This window comes from Mus caroli, unplaced genomic scaffold (assembly GCF_978045245.1).
Source record: "Mus caroli unplaced genomic scaffold, Mus_caroli_1 scaffold_16, whole genome shotgun sequence".
In the NCBI taxonomy this organism is placed as follows: domain Eukaryota; kingdom Metazoa; phylum Chordata; class Mammalia; order Rodentia; family Muridae; genus Mus; species Mus caroli.
The window spans coordinates 78174754-78199934 of NW_028227271.1; the positions used below are offsets into that span (position 1 = coordinate 78174754).

A 25181-nucleotide genomic window follows, 5' to 3' on the forward strand; every position below is an offset into this window, starting at 1 on the left:
CCGGCCTTACCTGCTCTGCGCCCTGGAAGCAGATCTTGCAAATGGGCTGATGGTGCTGGTGCTGGTGCCCCGAGCGCTGGTCGCTACCGCCGCCACTACTGCTGCTGCGGCTGCTACACACGGAGCGTGTCTCGGGCTGGTCTCCGGTGCCTCGCCGCTCGCCCTCCCCGCACGCGCCGGCCTCGGGCTCCCCCGGGCTGCCTTTCCCCGTCGCAGCCTCGGGGAGCTTCACCTCCGGAAGGCGCCTAGGACCTTCGCAGGAGTCGCCCGCCGCTGTCACCTCCTGGTCGCCGGGCAACAGAGACGGCGGCAGAGGCGGTAGAGGCTCTCCCGCGCCCTTGCGCCGAGGGGCCAGTTCTACCGGCGGCTCGCCCGACCCTACGATGCGCTCCAGAGGCGCGGGCAGCGGCGGCCGGTAGCGTGGGGAGGTGGGGACCAGGGCCGACTCTCCCGGAGGCGGGGGTGGGGGCGGCGGGGGCAGAGGTGGCTCAGCTTCGAGGCTGTTCGCCCGGCTAGACCGTTTGTTGCCCTCGTCGCTCATGGTGGAGTCGCCGCCGTCCTCCTGCCCGCCCGGTGGCGGGCCGGGCGCGGACTGCAGCCAGAGAGCGCAGAGGGAGGCTGGAGAGGGAGGAGGGAAGAGGGTGGGAAGGGGAACCGGGGCGAAGGGACTAGGAGGGCGGGACCAGGAGAGGACGCGGAGGACCGGCGCGGCGGCCGCAGAGGCGGCTGTTCAGCGGAGCCGCCGGCTCGGCTCTGATGGAGGCGGCGCCGAGTTCGGCTGCGCGTGCCAGGCGCGCGGGGGTGGGGATGGGAGGCGGGGAGGAGTGCAGAGCTGGGCAAGGAGGCTGGGAACAAGCACTGGACTGGGGGATGGGGGTAGGCAAGTCGTGCGTGAGAGAGAGGTGTGGGGTGCCGAGAGGACCCTGCTGAAACTGGGGGATCCCTGGGCCGCTTCCACTAACCCCGCCCCGTGCCGCTCACGTCGGTTCCGGGGCGGATTGCCCCTCGCAGAAGCGCGCGGTACTGCGGCTCCAGTGAGAAAGGAAAAGGGGGAGGGGTCGGAAGCTGCCATCCAAAAACCGTTACTGGGTGGGTCTGGGGGAATTCCGAGAAACCCGCCGGGTGGGGGCGCGGTGGGCCAAGCAGAGACCCGCGTGGGAGTAAGGATGAGGGCGAGGTAGGCATCCCTGTGAACAGAGGCACGCAGGAAAGGACTCTTGGGGATAGATGTTGTAGCTGCTCTTTGCTCCACTGTTGTTTTGGAGATTCCAGTCCTCCTTCAGAGGACTCCGCATCTTAAAAGTCTTCAAGCAGAAGCCTCTGAAACCTTTGTCATCCTGGGAATGCCCAATCCCTCTGTCTCCCTCTCCTGAATATATACATCCTGGATTTGTAAAAAAATTTCGATGCGTCCGAGGTTGGAGGGTTGCAATGCCCCATTCTGTGACTTGTGGCTCTTCTTCATGCGTGCACAAATATTGCTGCGTCCTTCCCAGGAAAAGTGGCTACAACCTTGACTCAGCCTGCCTCCACCCTCCTCCTCATTCACCCCCCACCCCCAGTCTCTCCTCCCTCTCTCCCTCTCTCTCCCTCTCCCCTGGCCTCCTCTCTCCTCCCTCCCTACCCCTCCTCACATTTTCTCTCCCTCTTCCTCTCTCTCCCCACCCCTTTCCAGTAGGGTACTGTGCTCCTGTGCTCTGGCCTTCTGTTCCAAACCCAGCAGTCTGAACTCTTAGGTTGTTGGATTTTTACCCTGCAAGGTGTCCATGCAAATCAATTGTGACTTATCACTGAAGTGGAGTCTTAACGACTTTGACAGAAGTGACTGGCCCTAAAACATTCCTTTTTGGCCACATTTCATAGCTGAAGACCTAGGACCAGATAGGCAAACTAAGTTGTTCAAGGTCACCAGCCTATTTAAGGACTGTTAACTAATTCCAGCTTCCACAGGTCTGACACGTGTGTGTGTGTGTGTGTGTGTGTGTGTGTGTGTGCGTGCGTGCGCGCGCGCACGTGCACCCACATGCACTTGTCCAGGCCAGGGTGAGGGGCACATAAACATATACCAGCATTCACACTCAATCCTTTCTTCATCTTCCTTAAAATAGTTCTGTAGCATGTGGGTTGTTTTGTGTCTCTAACTCCAGTTAACAGAATTGAAGTAATTAAGCACAGGCTTAAGTAGAATTTACAAGTATACATTTGCCTTTTTTTTTTTAAAGGAAAGAGAGAGGGTGAAGGGAGAGAGGAAAGGAGGGAGAAAGAAACAAACAACAAAGAAAAGAAAGGTAAAGACCCAGGTCTTTTGACATATATCAGAAGAAGAAGAAGAAGAAGAAGAAGAAGAAGAAGAAGAAGAAGAAGAAGAAGAAGAAGAAGAAGAAGAAGGAGAAGAAGAAGAAGAAGAAGAAGAAGAAGGAAGGAGAAGGAGAAGGAGAAGGAGAAGAGAGGGGGAGAGAGGGGGAGAGAGGGGGAGAGGGGAGAGAGGGGGAGAGAGGGGGAGAGAGGGGGAGAGAGGGGGAGAGAGGGGGAGAGAGGGGGAGAGAGGGGGAGAGAGGGGGAGAGAGGGGGAGAGAGGGAGAGAGAGGGAGAGAGAGGGGGAGAGAGGGGGAGAAAGGGGGAAAGAGAAAAGAGGAGAAAAGAGGAGGAGAAAAGAGGGAGAAAAGGAGAAAAGGAGAAAAAAGGAGAAAGGAGAAGGAGAAGGAAGGAGGAGAAGGAGAAGGAAGGAGGAGAAGGGAAGAAGGAGAAGGAGAAGGAAGGAGGAGAAGGAGAAGGAGAAGGAAGGAGGAGAAGGAGAAGGAGAAGAAGGAGCAGGGGGAGCAGGGGGAAGAGAGAGAGGAGGGGGAGGAGGGAGAGGAGGGAGAGAAGGGAGAGAAGGGAGAGAAGAGAGAGAAGAGAGAGAAGAGAGAGAAGGGAGAGAAGGAGAAGGAGAAGGAGGAGAAGAAGGAGAAGGAGAAAGAAAAGGGAGAAAGACTGCTTCGTCACAAATGGCTTCAGATGAAACAGCTTCCAGGAATGTCCTCTCACACAGTTCCCTCAGACCAGTTTATTTTTGGTAGCACAGTGGCAGCCAGCAAACACAGTTTTAAAATAATCCTTGCAAGCCCTGGCAGTTTACCATACTGAAGAAATGTGGCGGTAGATAGGGGTTGTTTGGGGTCTTCACCTTTCAAAAGTACACCATACGCATTTGTATACTATCCCATTCATAAAATATTTTTTCTGAATCATTCATATACTCAAATTCCTGAGCCATAAATTCTTAAAAGGGGAAGAACTTTATATATCATCCCAGGCAACTCAATATGTTGCTGATCAATCACTGTGAGATATAACAAAATATGTTATTAATGGGTGAAATGAAGGCAGAGATAGTGTACGTAGCTAAGCAGGTAGACTGCAGCGAGGTGTGTCCTTTTGGTTGCTTGTTTCTGGGAAAAGTAACTTCAATAACAGTAAAGTTCATTTCTTACTATGATGGCTAGCCTCACAAAAAACTGAAAGAAACATTCTTTCTCAGCAACATTGAACTTGGAGGCTGATCTCTCCCCCGACTAACGAAAGGCTCCACCCTACCTACTGAATCGCCAATGGACCAGTAGAAACTGACTTTTGACCCCTCCTGTAAACGTGTGCAATAATGAAAGACATGGAAAGAGGAGTATCTCAGCTAGGCTGCCAACAACCAAATGGAAGAGACAGAAAGGAGGGCTAAGGAAGGACATCTCACTTCCAACAGCCACCAGTAGCTGATGTTCATCAAGTTTTTAAAAGTCAAGTTTTGAGCCTGATATAGCTGTCTCCTGAGAGGCTGTACCACTCCCTGACAAATACAGAGATGGGTGCTCTAAGCCAACCATTGGACCGAGATCAGGGTTCCCAATGGAAGAGTTAGAGGAAGGACCCAAGGAGCTGAAGGGGTTTGCAGCCCCGTAGGAGGAACAACAGTATGAACCAACCAGTACCCCCAGAGCTCCCAGGGGCTAAACCACCAATCAAAGAGTACACATGGTGGGGCTCATGGCTCTAGCTGCATATGCAGCAGAGGATGGCCTTGTCAGACATCAATGGGAGGAGAAGCCATTGGTCCTGTGAAGGCTCCATGCCCCAGTATAGGGGAATGCCAGGACAGGGAAGAGGGAGTGGATGGGTTGGTGAGCAGGGCTGGAGAGGGAATAGGGGGTTTGGGGAGGGGAAACTAGGAAAGGGGATAATATTTGAAATGTAAATAAAGACAATAATTTTTAAAAAGTCAAGTTTTGTCAAATGCAAGTGAATGATGACATGTATGTGGGACAAATATAAATAAAGAGAAAGGTAAACAGCATAGCAGATTTGTTTAAATCCCTGATTATGCTCCTCATATACATCCTTCACTACATGGGCCACTTCTTTCTGGCCTACAGACCCTTTAGTCACAAGTAGCTGAATGGAAGAATGATGGGGAAAATGTTAAAGAGCCACACAAGTGTGTCCCCAGATGTCCTTTTGTGGCGTTAATGTATGACCCTAAGAGTTTCTCTGGCAGCTTCTCTAGCATTCACAAACCCTGGAACTAAATGCTGAAACCACTTGAAAGGAAGAGGAGTCGGACAGCAGTTAAGGCAGGCTATGGCGGTTGAGAGTGATTTTATACTTATTCTGAATCTAAACTGGGCAGGATGACCTTGACACACCCTTAAAACAAATAAAGATAGCCTGGAGAGCTCTTTAGAATTGCTGTTTAAAAAAATCTTTTAAGTGTAGCTCTTACAGGTATTCCAAAGTTATTCCATTGGCACGTTTAGGATACATTGAAACCTCTGTGGAGATTGAATACAAAACAAAACAATACAGTACAGTACAGTACAACAGAACACAACACAACACAATGCAACACAACACAAGACAACACAACACAACACAATACAATACAATACAATACAATACAATACAATACAATACAATACAATACAATACAATACAATACATCACAATACATAGTGTTCTCAGTTGTCTTCACATACCCAAGAATCCAGCCTGCGTTTAATCCTGGAATCATCTCCTCAGACTTGTGCTATAAAACAAGGTTACATTGTGCTTGATAGTGGAGAGCTGCAATCATCAGACCCAGCACTCACCTGTGTAGAGTACAGCCTTGCCGGGTACCAGAAATGATGTCTGTCTGTCAACCTCAGGTCAGCTTCCTCCCTCTCTCCTTCACTCTAGCTGCATATATCAAACTGTACCATATACCAAGATGCATCATTCAAAGCCACTTCTCACTAAGCAGGTCCAGTGCAAAGGCAGAGAACATCCCCAAACCTTTTATTCATCCCCTCTACGCCAGCAGCAAGCTGTTCGCTCTATTCACGTGTTCTATTGTTCAAGCCAAAACCTTTTACGTCATCCCTGCGGGTTTTTTTTCTCACATTTGTGTGTGAAATGGGTCCTACAAATGTACTTTCAAAATATATACCGTATCCTACTAACGCTCGCTGCTGTACCCGCTGTTCCTGTTCAGATTACCATCTTCAGGCACTGGAACTATCAACATGCTTTCTCTGGGTGTGTCTCTGCTTCTCACCACAGTTACATCCTCTGCAGTGGCCAGATAATCTAATCATTCAAGTGTGACACCAATGGCTTCTGTGGTATTTTGAATGAAAATGGTCCCATAGGATCATAGGGTACAGTGCCATTGGAAGTGTAGCCTTGTTGAAGCAGGTGTGTGGCCTTGCTGGAGGAAGTGGCTCGTTCTCTTCCTGCTGCATGCCGAACTGATCTACTTGTAGAACTTTCAGCTTCTTCTCCAACACCATGTCTGTCTGTATGCTGCCATGTTCCCTGCCATGACAATGACGGACTAAACCTCTGAAACTGTAAGCCAGCTCCAATTAAATGTTTTCCTTTATAAAAGTTACCATGGTCATGGTGTCCCTTTATAGCAATAGAAACCCTAAATAAGACAGCTTCCCATCATACTATCAAAAACCTTAGCAGAGCCCTACCTTTGACTCTGAAGATATCTGTATACCCTACCCAGAATTCACCTCCTCCTACTCAGTCTTGCAACAGTTACAAGCTTGTGATTTCCTAGGGTCTCTTTCTTCTTGGATCTTGTCTTTAAGACTCAGTCCTGTCTCACTTCACCCACCCACCCCCTTCTGAAATAAGATCTTCTACTATCATTATAGGTCTGACCTTAGTTACCTTCTTTTTCATCCCACTTTCCAACATTTCACCATTCATCCCACTACCCACCATCCACTCATTCATTTCACTACCCAACAACTGCTCATTTTTCCCACTACCCAACATTCACTCATTCTTCCTACTACCCAACATCCACTCATTTATCCTACTACCCAACATTCGCACATACAATCATTCATCCTACTACCGAACATTCCCAACATTCCCTCTTTCATCCCACTACCCACCATCCACTCATATAGTCAGGTTTTGCATATTTTTCTTGCTTGTTTTCTCACTTAGCATCTTTGACTGGCACTCTTCCCCTATAGGAAGCTGTCTTGTACAGGGTTCTATTACCAGTGTCTAGAACAGAGTAGTACACATCAAATATTTACTATCAATCAATCAATCAATCAATCAATCAATCAAAGGTTTGCCATGCAGGAAATTATTCATCAGCTTCTGTGTTTAAAGCACTTTGTAGCTGGTTAAGCTGAATAGCTAGGTCCTTCCTACCTTTACAGTGTTCACTGATCTTCATCAACTTAGTATCTTTGACCTATAGTCCTCAAGATACCTGGTATCTTCTCTAAAATCTCTAGGGTACCTAAACTCTGATAACAAACAAGTGCCATCAAAATTTACTGATTGCCACCAAAGCCACCTCCCTTCAGCCCACTTCCCAAATGTTCTGAGACCTTGCAAACAAGAAAATATTCTCTTAAAGGGCATGTTGATTTGTAAAAGTTTATATTGTACTAAAATAATGAGGAAGCCTTGTGTTCTTCCCTGCCTTGAACCTTGTAAATACAAAAGAGTTCTTCACATCAGAGATATGAATGCCCAGAGTGCCTAATTAAAACACTGTGTATATCGGCATGCACAGGGCATCCAGAACCAACCTGCCATCTGGAATGTAGTAAAATCAATGTCACTGGACAGAGCAGCCAAAACTCTAATAAAGCCATTTCTGAGTTCATTCAGCTGAAAATTATCTTGTTTTCTATCAAATTCATATATTACATGGGATTTTATGCTACATCTTGAATGCCATGTCTTGCATTATAGTATTAGATGTGTTTTTATTTGGGCCTTTCCCATTGTTCTCCATTTTAACCCACTTGAATTGAGTCTATACAACCCCTTTTCCTGAAGGCTATAATTACTGTGATGTGAACTACGTGTGAACTTAAAGTTAATATTAAAAAAAATGTTGATTAAAAATAACTTATTTTAAATTATTAATTCACGTCTATATACGTAACAACTTTAAAAGGGATTGAATCCACCATGCTTGGGCAGAGAGCAGAGGAGTCATCTATAGAACTTGATAATGGAGGTATAACCACCTTATAACTAGCTTTGACAAAGACTCTTATCTCTAGGGATCATCATTCAAGAGTCATAATTTGTACAGAATAATTGCCAAGTTTTCTTACTCTTTCACCAGTCCCTATCCACTTTTCTTCAAACTCCTAATCCCACTACCAGGACATCAGATCTCATAGAGAAGAGTGGAGATATGAAGTCAGAAGCAATATTATTTTGCTGTCTTTCATATGGATGTGAATCTTGTCTGCTGCAATGCCTACCTCTTTTGTGAGGCCCCTATCATAGAGCATCTCTTTAAAAAGAAGGAAGAAGAAGAAGAAGAAGAAGAAGAAGAAGAAGAAGAAGAAGAAGAAGAAGAAGAAGAAGAAGAAGAAGAAGAAGAGGTGGAGGAGGAGGAGGAGGAGGAGGAGGAGGAGGAGGAGGAAGAGGAGGAGGAGGAGGAGGAAGAGGAGGAAGAGGAGGAAGAGGAGGAGGAGGAGGAAGAGGAAGAGGAAGGAAGGAAGGAAGGAAGGAAGGAAGGAAGAAAGAAAGAAAGAAAGAAAGAAAGAAAGAAAGAAAGAAAGAAAGAAAGAAAGAAAGAAAGAAAGAAAGAAAGAAAGAAAGAAAGAAAGCAACTCCAACTTTCCACTAGACCACTAACCCCAGTGGAATCCCTCTGCACCATTGTCTAGAACTTAAGCATTCCAAGAAAAAGTTGTGATATACCTAAAATACACCATGCACTGATGGCGAGCCGTGAAGATCTGATACAAAACAAAAACACAAAGTTACTGAGAATCAATGGCAGTTCCTTAAAGGAAGGGAAGGACATATTCTTCCCAGAACATCAGCTGCATGGCTAACAAAAGGGTACCATGTCTGCCCACTTCTTGAATGTAGTCTGTACTAATTCATGTCTACTATCCATCTGAATTCCTACACCTGGACACACTCAGCTAAGGCTAACACATGAAACTGCATTCCCAGATGTACTAGTTATTTATTGTGATACAAAGCAAGAATTGCAAAAACTTGTTTATATATAAACAAGATGCCTAAATGCTTAATCCAAAGAGGCTTGTGTAAATATACATGAATTACTAGTTTTTAAAAATAACATTTGATGAGTCAGCAAGATGTCTCAGAGGGTAAAGGTCTCTTCTGTCAGGTCCACCAACTTGAATATGATGCCCAGAACCCACAGAGAAGAAGAGACAGGTGACTACCATGACTCGTACCCTAACCTACACACACAAACACACACACACATACACACACAGAGAGAGAGACAAAATAAAATAAAATGTAAAATAATATTTGATACTGTCATGGGCCCAACCGCAAATCTGCACATATATATGTATACACACACACACATATATATATATGTATGAAATTGATTATATAGAATATATATTAGAAACTGTGTGTGTATATATATATGTATATGAAGTTAATTGTAAAAAATATATACCATATGAACAATCAGCAATTAACAAGCTAAATCTGCTGGTTGGTGCCCTTTGATTGATCTCTTAACTCTTGTAGAAAAAAAAAATGCATAACATGAAACACATTGCATAGATTAAGAGTTGTACAAGAATTAAAAGTGTTATTAAAATACAGAGATATAGATAATTGTGTGTGGAGAAGAGGATTCATTTCAGTAAAGTTTCTCAGAGTGATCATTTCAGCTGGGTTTAAATGGTAGACACTAGAAGTAGTCCAGCAACTATCTACATAGTGAACTCAGTGTGAGGTCTGAGATGTAACGGCTGACAGGATTTATGAAGCAAGCCCAAGAGAATGAATATAATTGCAAGTGAGACGAACCAACTATGTGCTGAAGTACAAGGAGATGGGGACTTTCTGCTCAACACTGTCCCTGCAAGGTTTGACCATGCTCCTACCAAGAAGCCAAGCCTGACCTAGAGCTGAGGCAGGAAATGAACAACTCATCCCCAGAAGTTCACCTCAGCCCATGCCACAAATGTCATGATCTTTTTTTTTAAATTTTAAATAGAGCCCAACTAAATATGCTTCTCTAATTTCCCTGTTCACAGCAGAATGCAAATAACAAATTTGGAAATGTAAGCAGTACACCCAGCACACAAAACATAGAACAGCTAATGTTACTCCGTTTCAAGAGAAAAATTAAAGCCAATCTCTTAAAAATATCTCAGCAGTAAGATTTCATTTGTGAGCAAAAGGCTTTGTGCATGCTTGAGTTAACTCCTGGAAATATTAGTGCCTTGTAGCCTCTACACTTGATGGCATTTATAAGGAAGAATGTGAGTATCCAGGAAAAGCATATAGTCTTAGCATATTGCTCTGGGTAGCACAATTACTTAGCATTCATGGCCCCCTATTTCAATAATCAGGACCTTACCATTAAAAAATAAGTGTGTTGTCTGTTGCCTATACCACATTTGTTGATTAGCCTATAATCACCAATAAAACGTGTCCAGGAAACTCTTTTTCAGCATAGCCAGTATATTAGTTACTATTCTTCTTTTACTTTTAATTTATTTAATTATTATTTGACTTAAATATAACTTACTAGGAAATCTTCTCTTCATACTGCTGTGTAGTACCATGGCATAAAGGTTCCAAGTGCCTCTGGACATAAGGACGACAAAGATTGACTGTAAGCATGATTCGAGGTAATATTTGAGTGAACACATTTGATGTGGCTGGTCAGAGGAAAGATACAGAAATGTCAAATGTTTGTAATAAAACACTGATGTAATAAAACACAGTGAACAAGTCAATTTATAGAATCAAGAGTTTATTTGGATTATAGTTCCAGAGAGTTGGAGTCCATCCATGATGATGGAGTGGAGGCAGCAGGCTGTAGATGGGGCAGCTGGAGGAGAAGCTGAGAGGCCAAGTTTTGATCCACAAAATGAGTGAACTAGAAAAGGCCCCAAAAAACTCTCAAAGCCCACCTCAGTGACATACTTCTGCCAGCAAGGCCATACCTCCTAAACCTACTCAGACAACATCACCAACTGGGACTAATTATTTAAATGCCAGAGACTGTGGGAGACTTTTTCATTTAAACCACCACAGTCCGTTATACATTTCCATCACTTAAGATGGCCAGATTGAGAAGTTTTCCTATACCCTCCCGGAAAGCCTCTGAGCCTCTGCACCACCACCACCACCACCACCACCACCACCACCACCACCACCACCACCACCACCACCCAGCCCTGGCTGATGCATCCTACGTCTGCAGTGCTCTGGTTAAAAGCCACTACCATCACTTTCCTCTTCAAGCTTAGCATCCTTCTCCACCCAGGAATCACACTTGATCTGAGAGCAGATCATTTATACTCATGCAACTTTGATAGTTTGTCCCCATTGCTTGGTGCAGATGTCTGAACCCTAATGGGTATTCAGAAAAAGCTTACACAGTGAAAACACAGAGAACAAAGTGATTGTAATATTTTCAAAGATTCATCTTTAAAATGGATGGGCTTTCAACTACACGAGCAATTCTTTTGTACTTATCGATGATAACTGAAATTGATTGCTCATTTACTAGGTCAGGCACTGTTCCAAGTGCTTCATCTGGTCTAATTTATTTAATCCTCATCTCAGGGCCAGGATCCAGGGACCTTTATTTTCATTATATGGAGGGGGGTAAGCGGGGAGTCCCAGAAAAAGGGACCGGCTCATCCAGTAAGCTGGGGACAGAAACTTCTGTTTTGACTCTGGCAATCTGCTCCCCAGTCCAGCTGTGAGTAAGGTTTATGCACTTCCTGTACTACCGAGCCTATAGTAGACCAACTCGAGGGTGCTCTCAACTCATCATTGCAAGACACGGCTGAGAGCATCAGCCACCTTTACCAGTACCAACAGCAGCAAAACCGCCTAGGGTAGCATAACCTACTGAATGCATTTGTTCTGGTTAAAGTCGACTGCGTGATTTAATGAAGAAGGAAATAGGATATAAGAAAATCAAGCTCTGCACCAGAAGCAATGCTCTGTATAGAGAACACTTGGTAGAATTCATCCATCGTGAGGCAGGAATTTCATTCAGGACTCTTGTGTATCTTCGGCTCTGGGAACGGTGAGTGTAGTCAAGGTAGATGCTCAATAAATGTTTGTGGAAAGAACCATGAACGGCCAGTCTGCTTTACTCAGTGTTTGGGGAAAAGCTGATTTCTTCTCACCCTAGCCTTTCAAGCAGAGTTTTGGAAGGACTCCACATTTAGGAGACACAAATGGAGAGTGGGGAGATGACTCATACCCAATGTAAAGGAGATGGTAGGCTGGGATCTGCTCCTGCGCTGGATAATCAGTGAGCTGAAGAAAAGCCAGCTGCTCCAATGGTTGGAGCTGTGGACATGCTGCCTTCTTGAATCTATCTACATTTCTGGGTTGTGAGTCAAGGACTGCCTAACCTCACTCAAGTGTGTCATACATGAGAAAGTTGTTCTGCTCTCCAGCTCCTCAAAAAGAGTCAGTAAGCTCAGCATTAGGAACTGGATATGAACTTCCCCATGACCACAGACTAAGAAACACTTTAGGAGCTATCCGTAATGACGACACATCTGGCCCGTCAAGGAAGCAATGGAAAGAAAGCTGGGACGCTCGGAAGGGCTGTAAAATGCTGCAGAGTCAGCTTTCTTGAGTACCTAGGGCAAGACAGTTCAAAGTACACATCAGGCCCAGCCATGACAAACGCATCTGGCAAGAAAGGGCTATCACACACCCTTTCTCTTCTCATCATGCATCCTTTACTGAGAATAGGATCTAGCTTGTAGGAAGACATGAGCCATGGGGAGGGAAAATGGGAAAGATGCAAGCAGAAGATCATCGCATACACCGCAAGCAAAGTTTCTTCACGCTTTTTTCACCTTTTGATGGTGGAGAAACCAAGAGTTTGATGTGAAGACAACAATTTATGATTATTGTCAGACACTAGACATTTGAATGACTGAACAAAGCCTTTAAATAAAAGCGGGACAATTGGCCAAGAATGGGCTAAGAAGCTTTATGACCAGTAAACTTCATCTAGGGTAGAAAACATGATCTATCACCGTGTTTCAGCATAATCTGTATATATAACTTAGCATCATCTTTACACTATTTGTGAGCTGTGTTCACTAAAAATGGACTTTGAAAAAATGGCTTTGGAAAAGACATATAGGTGATATGGACTATTGTACCTTCTTTTATTTTTTTTTAATTATTCACCCGAGGTTAATGGCTGAGATTCCTATCTAACAGAATAAATAAGCAAGGAAAAAGTACAAATTTATGTAGTATAGACTGTACAGGACACTGAAGACTTTCTGAATGAGAATAATGACCATAGATAATTATATTCTCTTCAGTGTTTTCCTCTAATGAAAAAAAAATGTAGAGGAATGATAAAATGTGATTTGACAAAGGGAAGGTAATCTAACAATAATGAACTGGAGAAATTAATCCAGGTCTGTTGGTGTCATTCTGTTTGTTCCTGTGGTTTAACACATAGATGCTTCTTTCCTCCAGGTCAGGGACGGTATTGTTTTCACCAGGGTTACAGGACTGAGTTACAAGAACATCATGGAATTCTATTCTTCTGTTTGATTTAACACCAAGGTGTCATATTGTGGGTGAGGGTGTCCACCACACCCTTACTATCAATTGACACCTGTACAGATTGCCTTATGCTGACTAGGGACGGAAGAGAAGGTCTAAGAAATGAGAAGAGGATACTGTGTGAATCCAAGACCCCTAGGGTGGCGTCGGTAATGTACTGAAGACTGTAAGCCAGACTTCAAAACATTTTAAATCCCTAAGTACTAACAAAGAAGAGTATGCAACTGATATAACATATAAGCTCTAAAGATTAAAATATTTACTGTACAGGTTTTTATAGAGAGAAAAAAGACACCTAGCTGCCTACTTTAAACAGCGCAAGGTTCGTGAAAGGATTCTGAGGTTCAAGGAGATGAATAAGCCTTAAACAAACGTTGCCTGGCCAACACCGCCAAGAGAATTGTATTTAAGAAGAAGGACCAGGCTGCAGGAGGGTGAGAAAAGGCGTCTTTAGCAGAGCTCAAATTGATCTTCATGTTTCTGCCCCTAAAGAATCAGTGGAGGGAAGATGGGTATGGGGTTGGGCAAGGATGCTTTTGCTCGCCTTCTGAGATTGATGGCACGAAGTAGCATAGCCACACCTTTTCAAAATGACTTTTTGATATGACTAACAGAAAGAAAATAACAGGAGTGGAAGCTCATTCATTAAATGTGATATTTCCTAGGCTTATATCTGTTCTGTCAGAAAGAGATAGCCTGTGCTAAAAGGTCTGTTTGATCTCATATTTCAAAAATAATTTTACAACCCATAACTAAAAATAATATTTACAACCCATAACTAAAATTGGTAACAAAAACCTAAAATTATTATTTTTTTAAAAGATTTATTTATTATATCTAAGTACACTATAGCTGTTTTCAGACACCACAGAAGAGGGCATCAGATCTCATTATGTATAGTTGTGAGCTACCATGTGGTTGCTGGGATTTGAATTCAGGACCTTTGGAAGAGCAGTCAGTGTTCTTAACCACTGAGCCATCTCTCCAGCCCTGCCTAAACTCATTCTTATCCTACAGTTTTTTACTAGGAGCAACTTTTCCTACTTCCCCAACTCCTATCTACAAGGGATATTTAGCAATGTATGTAGACCAGTTTTGTGTGTGTGTGTGTGTGTGTGTGTGTGTGTTGGTTTGGGGGGGTTATTACCATATTTAATAGGTACTTCTGATATCAAGATGTGTAGAAGTCAAAGATGCTCATGAGCATTGTACAACAAACACACACACACATTGTAGCAAGGATATCAGCATTAACAGGGTAGAGATATCTCATCCTTAGTAACAGTGAATCACTTTAAAGGATTGAGTATAGCAGAAACAAACCAACTCAAATGCAACTAAGGGACAGAGGCGGTGGCTCCATGGATTTTATGTTTGCTGAACAAGTATGAGACCATCATTAGACTTTGCAGGACCTGACAAAAGCCAGGCAGGCGTGGCAGCCTCCTGTAATCCTGTCACTTAGAAAAATGGTTTCCCAATGGCAAGCTGGATTGCTAGACAATTGAGGATTGTCAGACTTCAGGTTCAAGAGAGACCTTGCTTAGTAAATACAGTGAGGGGTAAGAAGGATGACATCATCATGGTTTTTAGCCTTCTGCATACATTTGCACATACACATGTCCATATACATGTGAACATCCATGTACACAAGCATACTTACTACACAAACATGCAAAAACCACTGAAAACTAAAGAACCTAGTCAGGCATTATCTAAAATTTTCAGGAGTTTAAACAAAGTATCAATAAGAATAAGAATTTAAACACTGGAGACACTGGAGGCTTTTTTTTTTTTTTTTTTTTTTGGCTTGAAAGTAGAAGATTTAAGGAAAAGGGCAATGCCTAAAACTAACTGAGCTGGCTATGCACAGAATAAGGCATATGCTTAAAGTAAAAGTTAATTTAAAGTAGACTAAACGTAATGCATATGGACCAACAATATGGCTCAGCATGTAAAATCAGGTGCCACCTAACCTGACGATCTGAATCCCACATCCATGACACACAGGGTGAAAGGAAGGAACAGATGCCCACAGGTTGTCCGCTGACTTCCACAGATGCACTATGGAATGTGTGTACCCCCAATGTACAAGCACACATGTATGCGCGCGCGCACACACACACACACACACACACACACACACACACACACTCACACAAGCAAGCAAGCAAGCAAATGTAAGGAAGGCAACATAATCCAGTGTGACGCAAGGGGAGAGGAAGGGCATCTCAGACGAATGGAGCCACATGCCCTCTCAGCTCATCCCTCGATTTCATCAGTGCTCAGTGCAAAGGTTTCCTGCTGACTTCAAAGGAGAGCTTGGGTTTTTTGCTTTGGAAGCTAGAAGCTAGACTTTGGAAATTATAACCCTTGGTGAATTTTAAATCTCCTAGAACGGTTACTCAGTTTGTGCTGAAATGCACATACTAAGCAGAACCAAACACTGGAGTTTGTGTTTCTAGGAGGTGATGTTGAAAACAGACGGACCAGCAAAATGAAAATCAAGAGCTAAACACAAAAGCAGGCAGGCAGGAGAGAGCCAAGAGGCGATGACCAACGGAGGGCAGCTTCCTTTTTTAAATAAAATAATTGTGATATTTTTATTAACTATTTTAGAATTTCATGCAATGTATTGTCGCAGATATACAACTCCTCCTTAGCTCCTCCCAGATCCATCTGGACCTCTCTCCCCTGAAAGTTTGTATACTTTAATTTTTATTTATTTATTTATTTTAGTGTCATCAACTCTACCTAAGGCTATTATGCTTGCTGTCTGTAGTACTCTAGATCTTCCACTGCAATGGTTTGAATGTTTTCTTTCCACATTGTTACTTTTACTCTGGTTTAATGCTCCTTAGTTGCATGTTCAGCGTTTGAGAGGCTATTCTAGAAAAATGGCTTTGGTTCTGCAGTTCTATAAGTTGGGCAGGTACAAGTGTAGAATGGGTGAGGACAGAATGCTGGCAGAGCCTTGCATTGGCATCTCAGGATATTTGTAACTCTTCAGTCCAGGGCCCATCCTCAGGATTAACATGCCAGAAACCAGGGCCAGAGCCAGCTCTTCTACAGAGGGGCAAGAGGAGCTGCAATAGTTCTTCACCAGAACTGGCCATTTCAGTGTCTGGCACACCATCATAGAAACTGTTTTCTCCAGTGCTGCTCAGTGTGAAGTTTCTTGGGGAGAAGCTAAATTGTGGGAAGCTTAAGTTGTGGTATTACAAGGGTCTTAGCTCAGGAGGCATTTTCTACCAGTTAATGGCTACCTCCTTCTTATGTTCCAGAACCACAGACTTGATTATAGAAATGGTGTGGCCCCCAGTTTTCTAATACCTTATGGAATCACACAGATGTTGTTATTTTACTGTAATTGATCTAAGAAGGGAAAGTAATAATTATGCTTTTCATTTCCTAAACTGACTTGAAACTGCTTTATGTATTAAATCTAGCAAGGATCAAGATTAGGTTCTATTATCAACCCTACAATCCTGATTAACTACCACATCTCAATTTCCTCATTTTAAATATATATATATATATATATGTATGTATATATATGCATATTGTCAGCCACATATATAGAATACTCCACAAATTCTAGTATAATTACTTTGCCATGTATATTGTAAAATTTTATATCCTGTAAGTGTGACCTTTTGCACACAGTCCAATATGTTCCTGTTTGTTTGAATATAGGACTATGTGAATTTATGTTTATGCCTTCCAATAATAAAGCTAGCACTTAAACATAGCATTTACCATATACCTTGGAAGCGTTCACATATATTAACCCATAGTTCAAAAGGAGAAACAACAGAGGAAATTAGAAAGTATTTTTAAGCAATAATGAAAACACAACACAATAAACTTAGGGGGTACGTTTTGCCATTATATTTCCTAATTAGCTATTGCTAGTGTCTTAAAATGCTTTCATTTCTGGTCATTTATTTTGGATTTAGTTAGTGTAGAACAATGCCTCGGGCAGAGAGATTATGGGTTATTTTAGTACTGGAGTTCTAAGGAATGAGAACAAGGCACAGGGCAGGGAGGCAGGGAGGCAGTCTTCTGAGAATGTGCTACTGAGAAAGATGCAGGCAGATACTCAGTGCTTAAGGCCGCTTTGAGGGAATACCAGCACCACTTCAGGACAGCTTCAGTGGAGACAAGGAGGGAGAGGTAATTATTTATTGTCTGATGTCTTCCTTATCTTTAGGACATCAGCCCCTTAATTCTATGCTTTGGCAGGGATTCAACTCAATCAGCTTGCTTCTGTCTAGGAAGTTCCAATTGCTTCTATGGTTTTTCTAAGGCACTGGAGACCACACTGCAGTCATAAGCAAAGCCATATATATGTTTTATTTCATACATGAGTTTTCATTGGTATTTGTGAGACTGTATTTTCATATATGTGTGTACATACATATGCGCATATACAAACATAATTCCATACATATGTTTGTTCCTGTTTTGCAGCGTAATTCCTAAAACCACTAGAATCTTCAAAGTGGTAAGTGTATCTCTATGCTAATGAGATGTCTAATGGCTGGAACCTAATGACGTGAGCAATTGTGATTTCATAAAGCCTGCATTAAAGACCCATGGGTTTTGTCAGACTAAAGGGTAGCTGGATACATACAGATGCCTGAAGAGTAGTCATGTCTCCCATCTGCCATGGCCTATGCATCAATTCCTTCTTACTCTTTACCTGTGTCTTCTGTATTATAATTGTAAATGGCCATTACTCTAATTGCTGGGACCTGTGAGTCACAGGGAAGGGCTGTGATTGCCCAACTCAGACCCTAATTAGGAGCTTAATAACAATCTATTGTGTGCAAATGGTAAAGGATGAGGAGCAGCTCTGATAATGACTTAGTCCTGTGGGATCTGGCATCACCTACAAGCAGATTGAGACAGAATGAAATTGGGATAGAAGACACCCACTCTGGCCCAACTGGTTATGTATGAAGAGAGTTTCCTTCACACATATATAGACCAGAGAGGCTCTGTTTACAGAATTACTGTAGGAAAAAAATCCCTCTGGTGTATTCCTATATTCCTATATGGTTTTTTGTAGTCAATAGTTTTCATCTTGATTACATCTTCTCTATTGAACGTTAGCTAAGTCTTCATCAAAGAATCATTTAGAGAGTAGAATGGATTTTGGATACTTAGTTTTATGTTGTTGTGTGACAAGGCCTCCAGTATTACAATCGTGTGCATCATTTCAGCCTCTCTGTGGGTCAGGAAGCTGGGTAGAGATCTGCTATATGCTTCTGTCACAAGGTCTCCTAGGACACAGTTAGGGGTCATCCAGGACTGTGTCCATATCAAAGCACCATTGGAAAGTTCCCAGGCTCACTAGGGTAATTGATGGATGGATTCTTTCCCTCACAATGTTTGGATCTTCAGGCCCTTCCTGACTGTGGGACCATGTTAATTAAGTGCTTTAACATGTGGGCTGCTTAATACGACAGTCTGTCTGGTTCATTTGAGATGAACAGCTGAGAGGAACTCCAGACAAGAAATCAGTTCTTTTCCCAGTCTCACATTAGAAGCATCAGGTCATTGCTTTTGCTGTATTAAGCTTTGTCGGAAGTGCTTTGCAAGACTGAAGGCATATGCAAGGCTTTCGCTGTGTTTGGAAACAGACCCCTTCACGTGAGAGTGAGCCATCCTCCACTACAGGAGTAGAAGAAACAAGAGTGTACTTTCATTGCCTTCCTAGTAGCTGGAAGACAAAGGCCCTGCCTGCACTTGCCAGCTTGGTTCTACCAGTGCAAACATGGGAACTAAAGCTGCTTTGGGGAAAGAGCATGCATGTAGCAATAACCAGATGCCAGATGCTGCAATGTGACAGGGACACTCCCAACCCAATCCTTATCACCGATCTGGCCCAAGCTGTAATATCATGGTCCAAGTCTCTGAACAGTTCCTGGAAACCTATATTCTAAGGTTGATTCTGAGATCTTCTTGATGATAGTGAGACATAATCAGTGTCTACAAGTGAATTATTTCTTTGCTCATTAAATTAATGGGTGGGTTTTTTGACGTCCAAAGCTTGTATCTAAGAAATTGGAAAAGTGTCAATGTTCTTATTTTGTTAATGTTTTTCCTGTGTCTTCTTCAAGATCAGTAGTTGCCCATCTAAATTCCCCCTTTCCTCAACTGTGTCATGTGTGTGTGCACATGTGTGTGTGTGTGTCTGTGTGTGTTTTCACTCTGCATTCTAACACAGTCTCAATTTTTTCAACACTGTTGTGTTTTATAAATTCATCTTTCAATGGTAATTTGTTCTTTAAAAATATTTCATTTTTTTTAATGTGTGAGTGTTTGCCTACATTATGCCTATGCAGCATGTGTGTGCATTCACGGTCTGCTGAGGCCAGAAGAGGGTGTTGTATCTCCTGGAACTAGAGTTGTGAGCTACTGTGTGGGTGCTGGAAACCAAACTGGGTTCCTCTGCAAGAGCAGTAAGTGTCCTTAGTGAGTTTGCACTGATAGAGTTGACCACATTTGTGTCTACACATCCCAAATGTTTTTTTTTCAAACAGCAATTTTTTATTAGATATTTTCTTCATTTACATTTCAAATGCTAGCCCCAAAGCCCCCTATACCCTCTACTCCCGATTCCTAGCCCTGGCATTCCCCTGTACCGGGGCATATGATCTTCGAAATACTATTTACACTTATAGTCCTTGTGTTTCGTCAGGAGACAGGGTCTTTCTGTGCAGTCCAGTTTGGTCTCAAATGTGTGGCTTCTAGTCCCAACTTCCCAAAAGCTTTACAGGATGTGGACTATCAAGCCCAGCCACCTCCCTTTCTTTAATGCTGTAAATGTAGGCAAGCATAATATAATTCTCTCAAAGAATGGGACCCTTAGATCATCAAACAAATTACCAAGCTGAATACAGGCCATATTTAAGAAAGAAAGCAAGATTATCCACAAGGATTTCTTGAGAGCAAATCATTAGACAGTGAAGCTGTTTCGAGAATTGGGTGGGGGGGGGCATGAATGCTTAAACACCAGGCCCTTTGAAATTAAGCTTCATTTTAGAACTTGTGCTGTTACCTTGGAAAGACCTGCTCAGTTAAGAGGATGCAGCCCCAGGTCCACATGTGAGAGCATCAGCACTGTACATCTAGAACATTCCTTGGCTTCCTCACAAAAATGTGGGCTTTTGATCTCTCTTCCAAACCATCTCACCTGTGCCATTGGACATAAATGTTATCTTGATCTTAGCTGTGTATCTGCTTTCCTTTTGTCTCGTCCTCCTTACCATTTAAATTTCATTTCATGGGCTTTTTCATTCAAGTGGGAGTTTTCATTAAGGCTGCCAGAGTGATTTCATAGTGTGGAGTTAATCTATAGCAGTCTTTGAGATAATTTGCCAAGATTTTGAAAGGACTGGAGTTTTATGAGTAAGAGTGCCTGTTTTGTTCATAATATTTTACTTAAGATTAAAATCAAAAGGACTTTAAAATCACAATTACTTCTCATAGACTATGAATCAGTTGAATTTCAAGGCAGACAAATATATGAGTATCTAATAGATAACACCATGAGGAATATCTGTGAGGAATGGCTAAAGGCATGTTGAGTTTCCTTTCTGTTGCTATGATAGAATACTCTAACCAACATCAACTTAGAGGCACAAAGGGTTTATTCTGTGTATACTTTCAGGTCATATTCTATCACTGAAGAAAGTCAGCAAAGGATCTTAGGCAAGAATTGAAAAAGAAACCATGCAAGAGTGCTATTGCCTGGCTAGCTCTCTGCCTCAAACATGTATGTTCAGAACCAGCTTCCTAGAGAACAGAGAGAGATACCTATGGTATCCAGGCCCTCCTGTACCAATCAGGACAATCTCCACAGATATACTCATAGGTCAATCAGATCTAGAAAATTCCTCGGTTGACACTTTATTCTCAGATGCCTCGGTGCTATGTAAAGTTGACAGGTAAAGCTAAGAAGGATAAGCAGTAATGATTTATCTTGGTTCCTGGTTTTGGTTTATTGTTGCTTGGCCATATTACTATAGACCTGTGATGAAGCAGGGCAGAAGGGTGGGAAGGACACAGCAGAAAAGAGCTGTTGGCATTATATTAACTGGTAAGCAGAGAGACAAGAGAGGGAATGAGGCAAGGTATATGGTTTGAGGGAAGGCCCCACTTCCTACAACAAGGCCAACACCACCACTCCTAAAGTACTAACATAATGTAAACTCACCAATGGATTGACATTTTAATAAAATTAAAATCTTTATAACACAGTTCTCTAAGGCCTCATTTCCAACTGGCTACAGTGGGAGCCAATCCCTCCCATATAAGCATATAAGCATTTGTGGTATACAGCACATTCAAACCATAAGAGAAGTCCTTTTCAAAATTTAATTTCTTCTTTTTCCTTGGGATAGACAAAATTCAGTTTTAAGAGGAATTTATCCGATTAATCTCTCCATTTTTTTTGTTTGTTTTTAGTTATCTTACTATTGCTGTGAAGAGACACCATGACCAAGGCAATTCTTATAAAAGAAAGCATTCAAACAGGGCCTCCCTCTCAGTTTCAGAGGTGAGTCCATTATCATGGCAGGAAGCATGGCAGCACACAATATTGGTGCTGGAGAAGTAGCTGAGAGTTATGTCCTAATCTACAGGTAGCAGTCGAGAGAGAGAGAGAGAGAGAGAGAGAGAGAGAGAGAGAGAGAGAGAGAGCAAGAGAGAGAGTCTGGCACGGGCTTTGGAAACCTCAAAGCTTATCCTCAGTGACATACTTCCTGCAACAAGGCCACATCTACTTGAACAGGACCACACCTCTTTTTTTTTCTTTGTTCTTTTTTTTTAGTTTAAATTTCTAAGTTCTTATTTACTAAACTATGATTTCAGAGAAGTCAAGGTGCTACTTAAAGCCACCAAACTCATGAGCACATTAAATTTGTAAATGATTATAAAACATTTTATAGAGATTGTCAAAAGAATGGCAATTACTTTGCTAATGAATTATCTGTGAACTGTGTGGTAATGCACAACCCCAGCACTTGTAGTGACTACTCACTATCTATGGGTGGCTGTAGGAAACGTTGATTTCTTTTTTTTTTTTTATTATTATTATGTATTTTCCTCAATTACATTTCCAATGCTATCCCAAAAGTCCCCCATACCCTCCCCCCACTCCCCTACCCACCCACTCCCACTTTTTGGGCCTGGCGTTCCCCTGTACTGGGGCATATAAAGTTTGCATGTTCAATGGGCCTCTCTTTCCAGTGATGGCTGACTAGGCCATCTTTTGATACATATGCAGCTAGAGTCAAGAGCGCCGGGGTACTGGTTAGTTCATAATGTTGTTGCACCTACAGGGTTGCAGGTCTCTTTAGCTCCTTGGATACTTTCTCTAGCTCCTCCATTGGGGGCCCTGTGATCCATCCAATAGCTGACTGTCAGCATCCACTTCTGTGTTTGCTAGGCCCCGGCATAGTCTCATAAGAGACAGCTATATCAGGGTCCTTTCAGAAAACGCTTGCTAGTGTATGCAATGGTGTCATCGTTTGGAGGCTAATAATGGGATGGATCCCTGGATATGGCAGCAGAGGAATGGATACAAAAAATGTGGTACATTTACACAATGGAGTACTACTCAGCTATTAAAAGGAATGAATTTATGAAATTCCTAGGCAAATGGTTGGACCTGGAGGGCATCATCCTGAGTGAGGTAACCCAATCACAAAGGAACTCACACAATATGTACTCACTAATAAGTGGATATTAGCCCAGAAACTTAGTATACCAGAGATATAAGATACAATTTGCAAAACACATGAAACTGAAGAAGAACAAAGAACAAAGTGTGGACACTTTGCCCCTTCTTAGAATTGGAAACAATCACCCATGGTAGGAGTTACAGAGACAAAGTTTGGAGCTGAGACAAAAAGATGGACCATCTAGGACCACACCTCTTAATCCTCAAAGAGCTCTGCTCCCTAGTCACTAACCATTCAAATATAGGAGCCTTGGGGGCATTTTCATTCAAACCACCACAATATTGTCCTTTGAAATTTCTACTGTTTAAAAATTGCTGCATATATTTGAGGTGCAGATGATGTTTTGATATACATATGGTGAAGTAAAATAATTGCTACAGAAAACAATGCATGTATCCATTATCTCATATTATTCTTTGTCTTCATCTGACTCTACTTCCCCATCTCCTCAGCACATACATTGTATAAGGGTGAGCCCTCATACTCTCTCTCATCCCAGGAATGGGGAGATCAATGTCTCCGTGAAGGATGTTGGGGTCCAGGAATCACCCACAAGCCATATGAACACAGATCTCAGTCAGACAAGGATGGTTTATTGAGACATGCCCCAGGACTGGTCAACCAGGGCCGTGGTCCAGATTCTAGAATTGAACTATGACTCTGAGGTAAGACCCTGCAGGGTTTTTGAGCCCCTAAACCACAAATATCTCTGCACTTATATTGCTCCCCTGGGTTGGGGTATTCAACTGTGGAAGGGAACTTGCCTTGTCTAATGGTCATGTCTTAACTTGCCAACCAGATGTCAGTTACTCACATACATATCTCCTTTTGCCAAGTAGGATGTCCATTCCTAGGGAGATCTTGGGTCCTTAAACTTGACTTGGCCACTACTCAAAATGGAAGTCTTATTTCAAATAGTTTCTTATAACTGGTTCAGCTGTCTCTTTTATGTTGGAGTCCATCCCAGGGGTAGTTTTTTTTACCATAAAAACCTATACACAGGTGCAGGAAGTGCTGTTCAGTGGTTAGTTCAGATCCAATCTTATTGTGGATAACTATACAAAACAGTACTACTGATTTCTATTGTGATTGGTTTCCAACGGCACAGAACATAACAGAATATGTAATCAATCTTGGCATTAGGAAGTTTCCTAGTAACAGCAGAAACATATGGCAGGCTAGCCAGTTAATGGTTACCTCAGCCTTAACATTTTACCTAAACCTTAATATTCTACCCAGGCCTTAACGGAGGCTACTTCATCCATTCAACAAATACTTCTGAGGACTGCAGTGCACCATACCCTCGCTAGCCTTGGGAACCTCAGAGTTGTAGTAAATTGTACTTTCATGAAATACTCCATCTTCATGCTGTGACTTGATAGCTTTCCATCAAGAAGTAGGGGCTTGATGTGGCATGGGGCTGGGGAAGTTTTCTAGCATTGATGGATACTTCTAAGTCTCCATGAAGCACTCTGGTATCAGCCCGTTAGCTATTTGGATCCCAACAATGTCCCCAGAGGTTTTCAGTTGTCCTCCCAGTGGACAAAGCACCTGCAGCTGAGAACCACTGTCCACAGGAAGCCAGCAAAAGACTAATAAAGAATCCATGCTGCAGACTCACAGACTGGTTCCCACCAGCAGGCCCCAGTAGAATCCAGATTTCTCACCTGCCCCCCAACAGCTACCATAGTTGTGAAAGGACAAATTTTGATATCTATATCATCTGGTTTGCCAGGAGAGCAACTGAGTGAGTTTAGTTAAAGCCATCAACCCCCAGAGCCCTCCCCCCCCACACACACACACTGGAATCCTCATTTGTAGAACCTATAAAGTTTATTTTTTACATTTATCTTATTTTATTTATTTTGAGAATCTCATTAATGAGTAGACCATTATTCCACCATATATTGGAACAGTTTGTTACATGGCAATGAAGAGAACACTTGAACAGATAGAAAGTGAAGTGATATTTTTAGTACAAATGAGAATGCCTTATTTATCCTTGGATACTCTTTAAAATTTGTCACAAATTGCTGAACAGCAAACTGTTTCATGAATGCATCCATCCTCTCATGAGCCCAACAGATACTTATTGATTCCTGGGGCATCACATTGGATTTTAGACACTTACCAAACTATGATGTTTTGAAGCCTAATTTACAGACTGTTTCCTTTATCTTCCCTGTGGACTAATGACTTGCTTTTGTGATGCAGTAGCCCTGGCGTGAGTGCCACTCTTTTGTTGGAAGATGCTCATGTCCTTTGCCAGTGTTCTTTCTCTCTCTCCAGCTCCCTAAGCTCTGCCCACATCAGACACAAATGCAACTCCTCCTTCGATGT

At 42.6% G+C, this 25181-nt stretch overlaps 1 protein-coding gene across 2 annotated transcripts in view; it reads right to left on the bottom strand.

Annotated features, from left to right (window-relative positions):
* Positions 1-765, bottom strand: part of Marchf11 (membrane associated ring-CH-type finger 11) — a 105935-nt gene extending 105170 nt beyond the window's left edge. For both annotated transcript variants that reach the window (XM_021183644.3, XM_021183645.3), the window contains exon 1: positions 11-765. In XM_021183644.3, coding sequence (XP_021039303.1) covers positions 11-541 — 531 coding nt within the window. In that variant the 5' untranslated portion in view covers positions 542-765. The remainder of the gene's footprint in view (positions 1-10) is intronic.
* Positions 766-25181: the final 24416 nt, after the last annotated feature.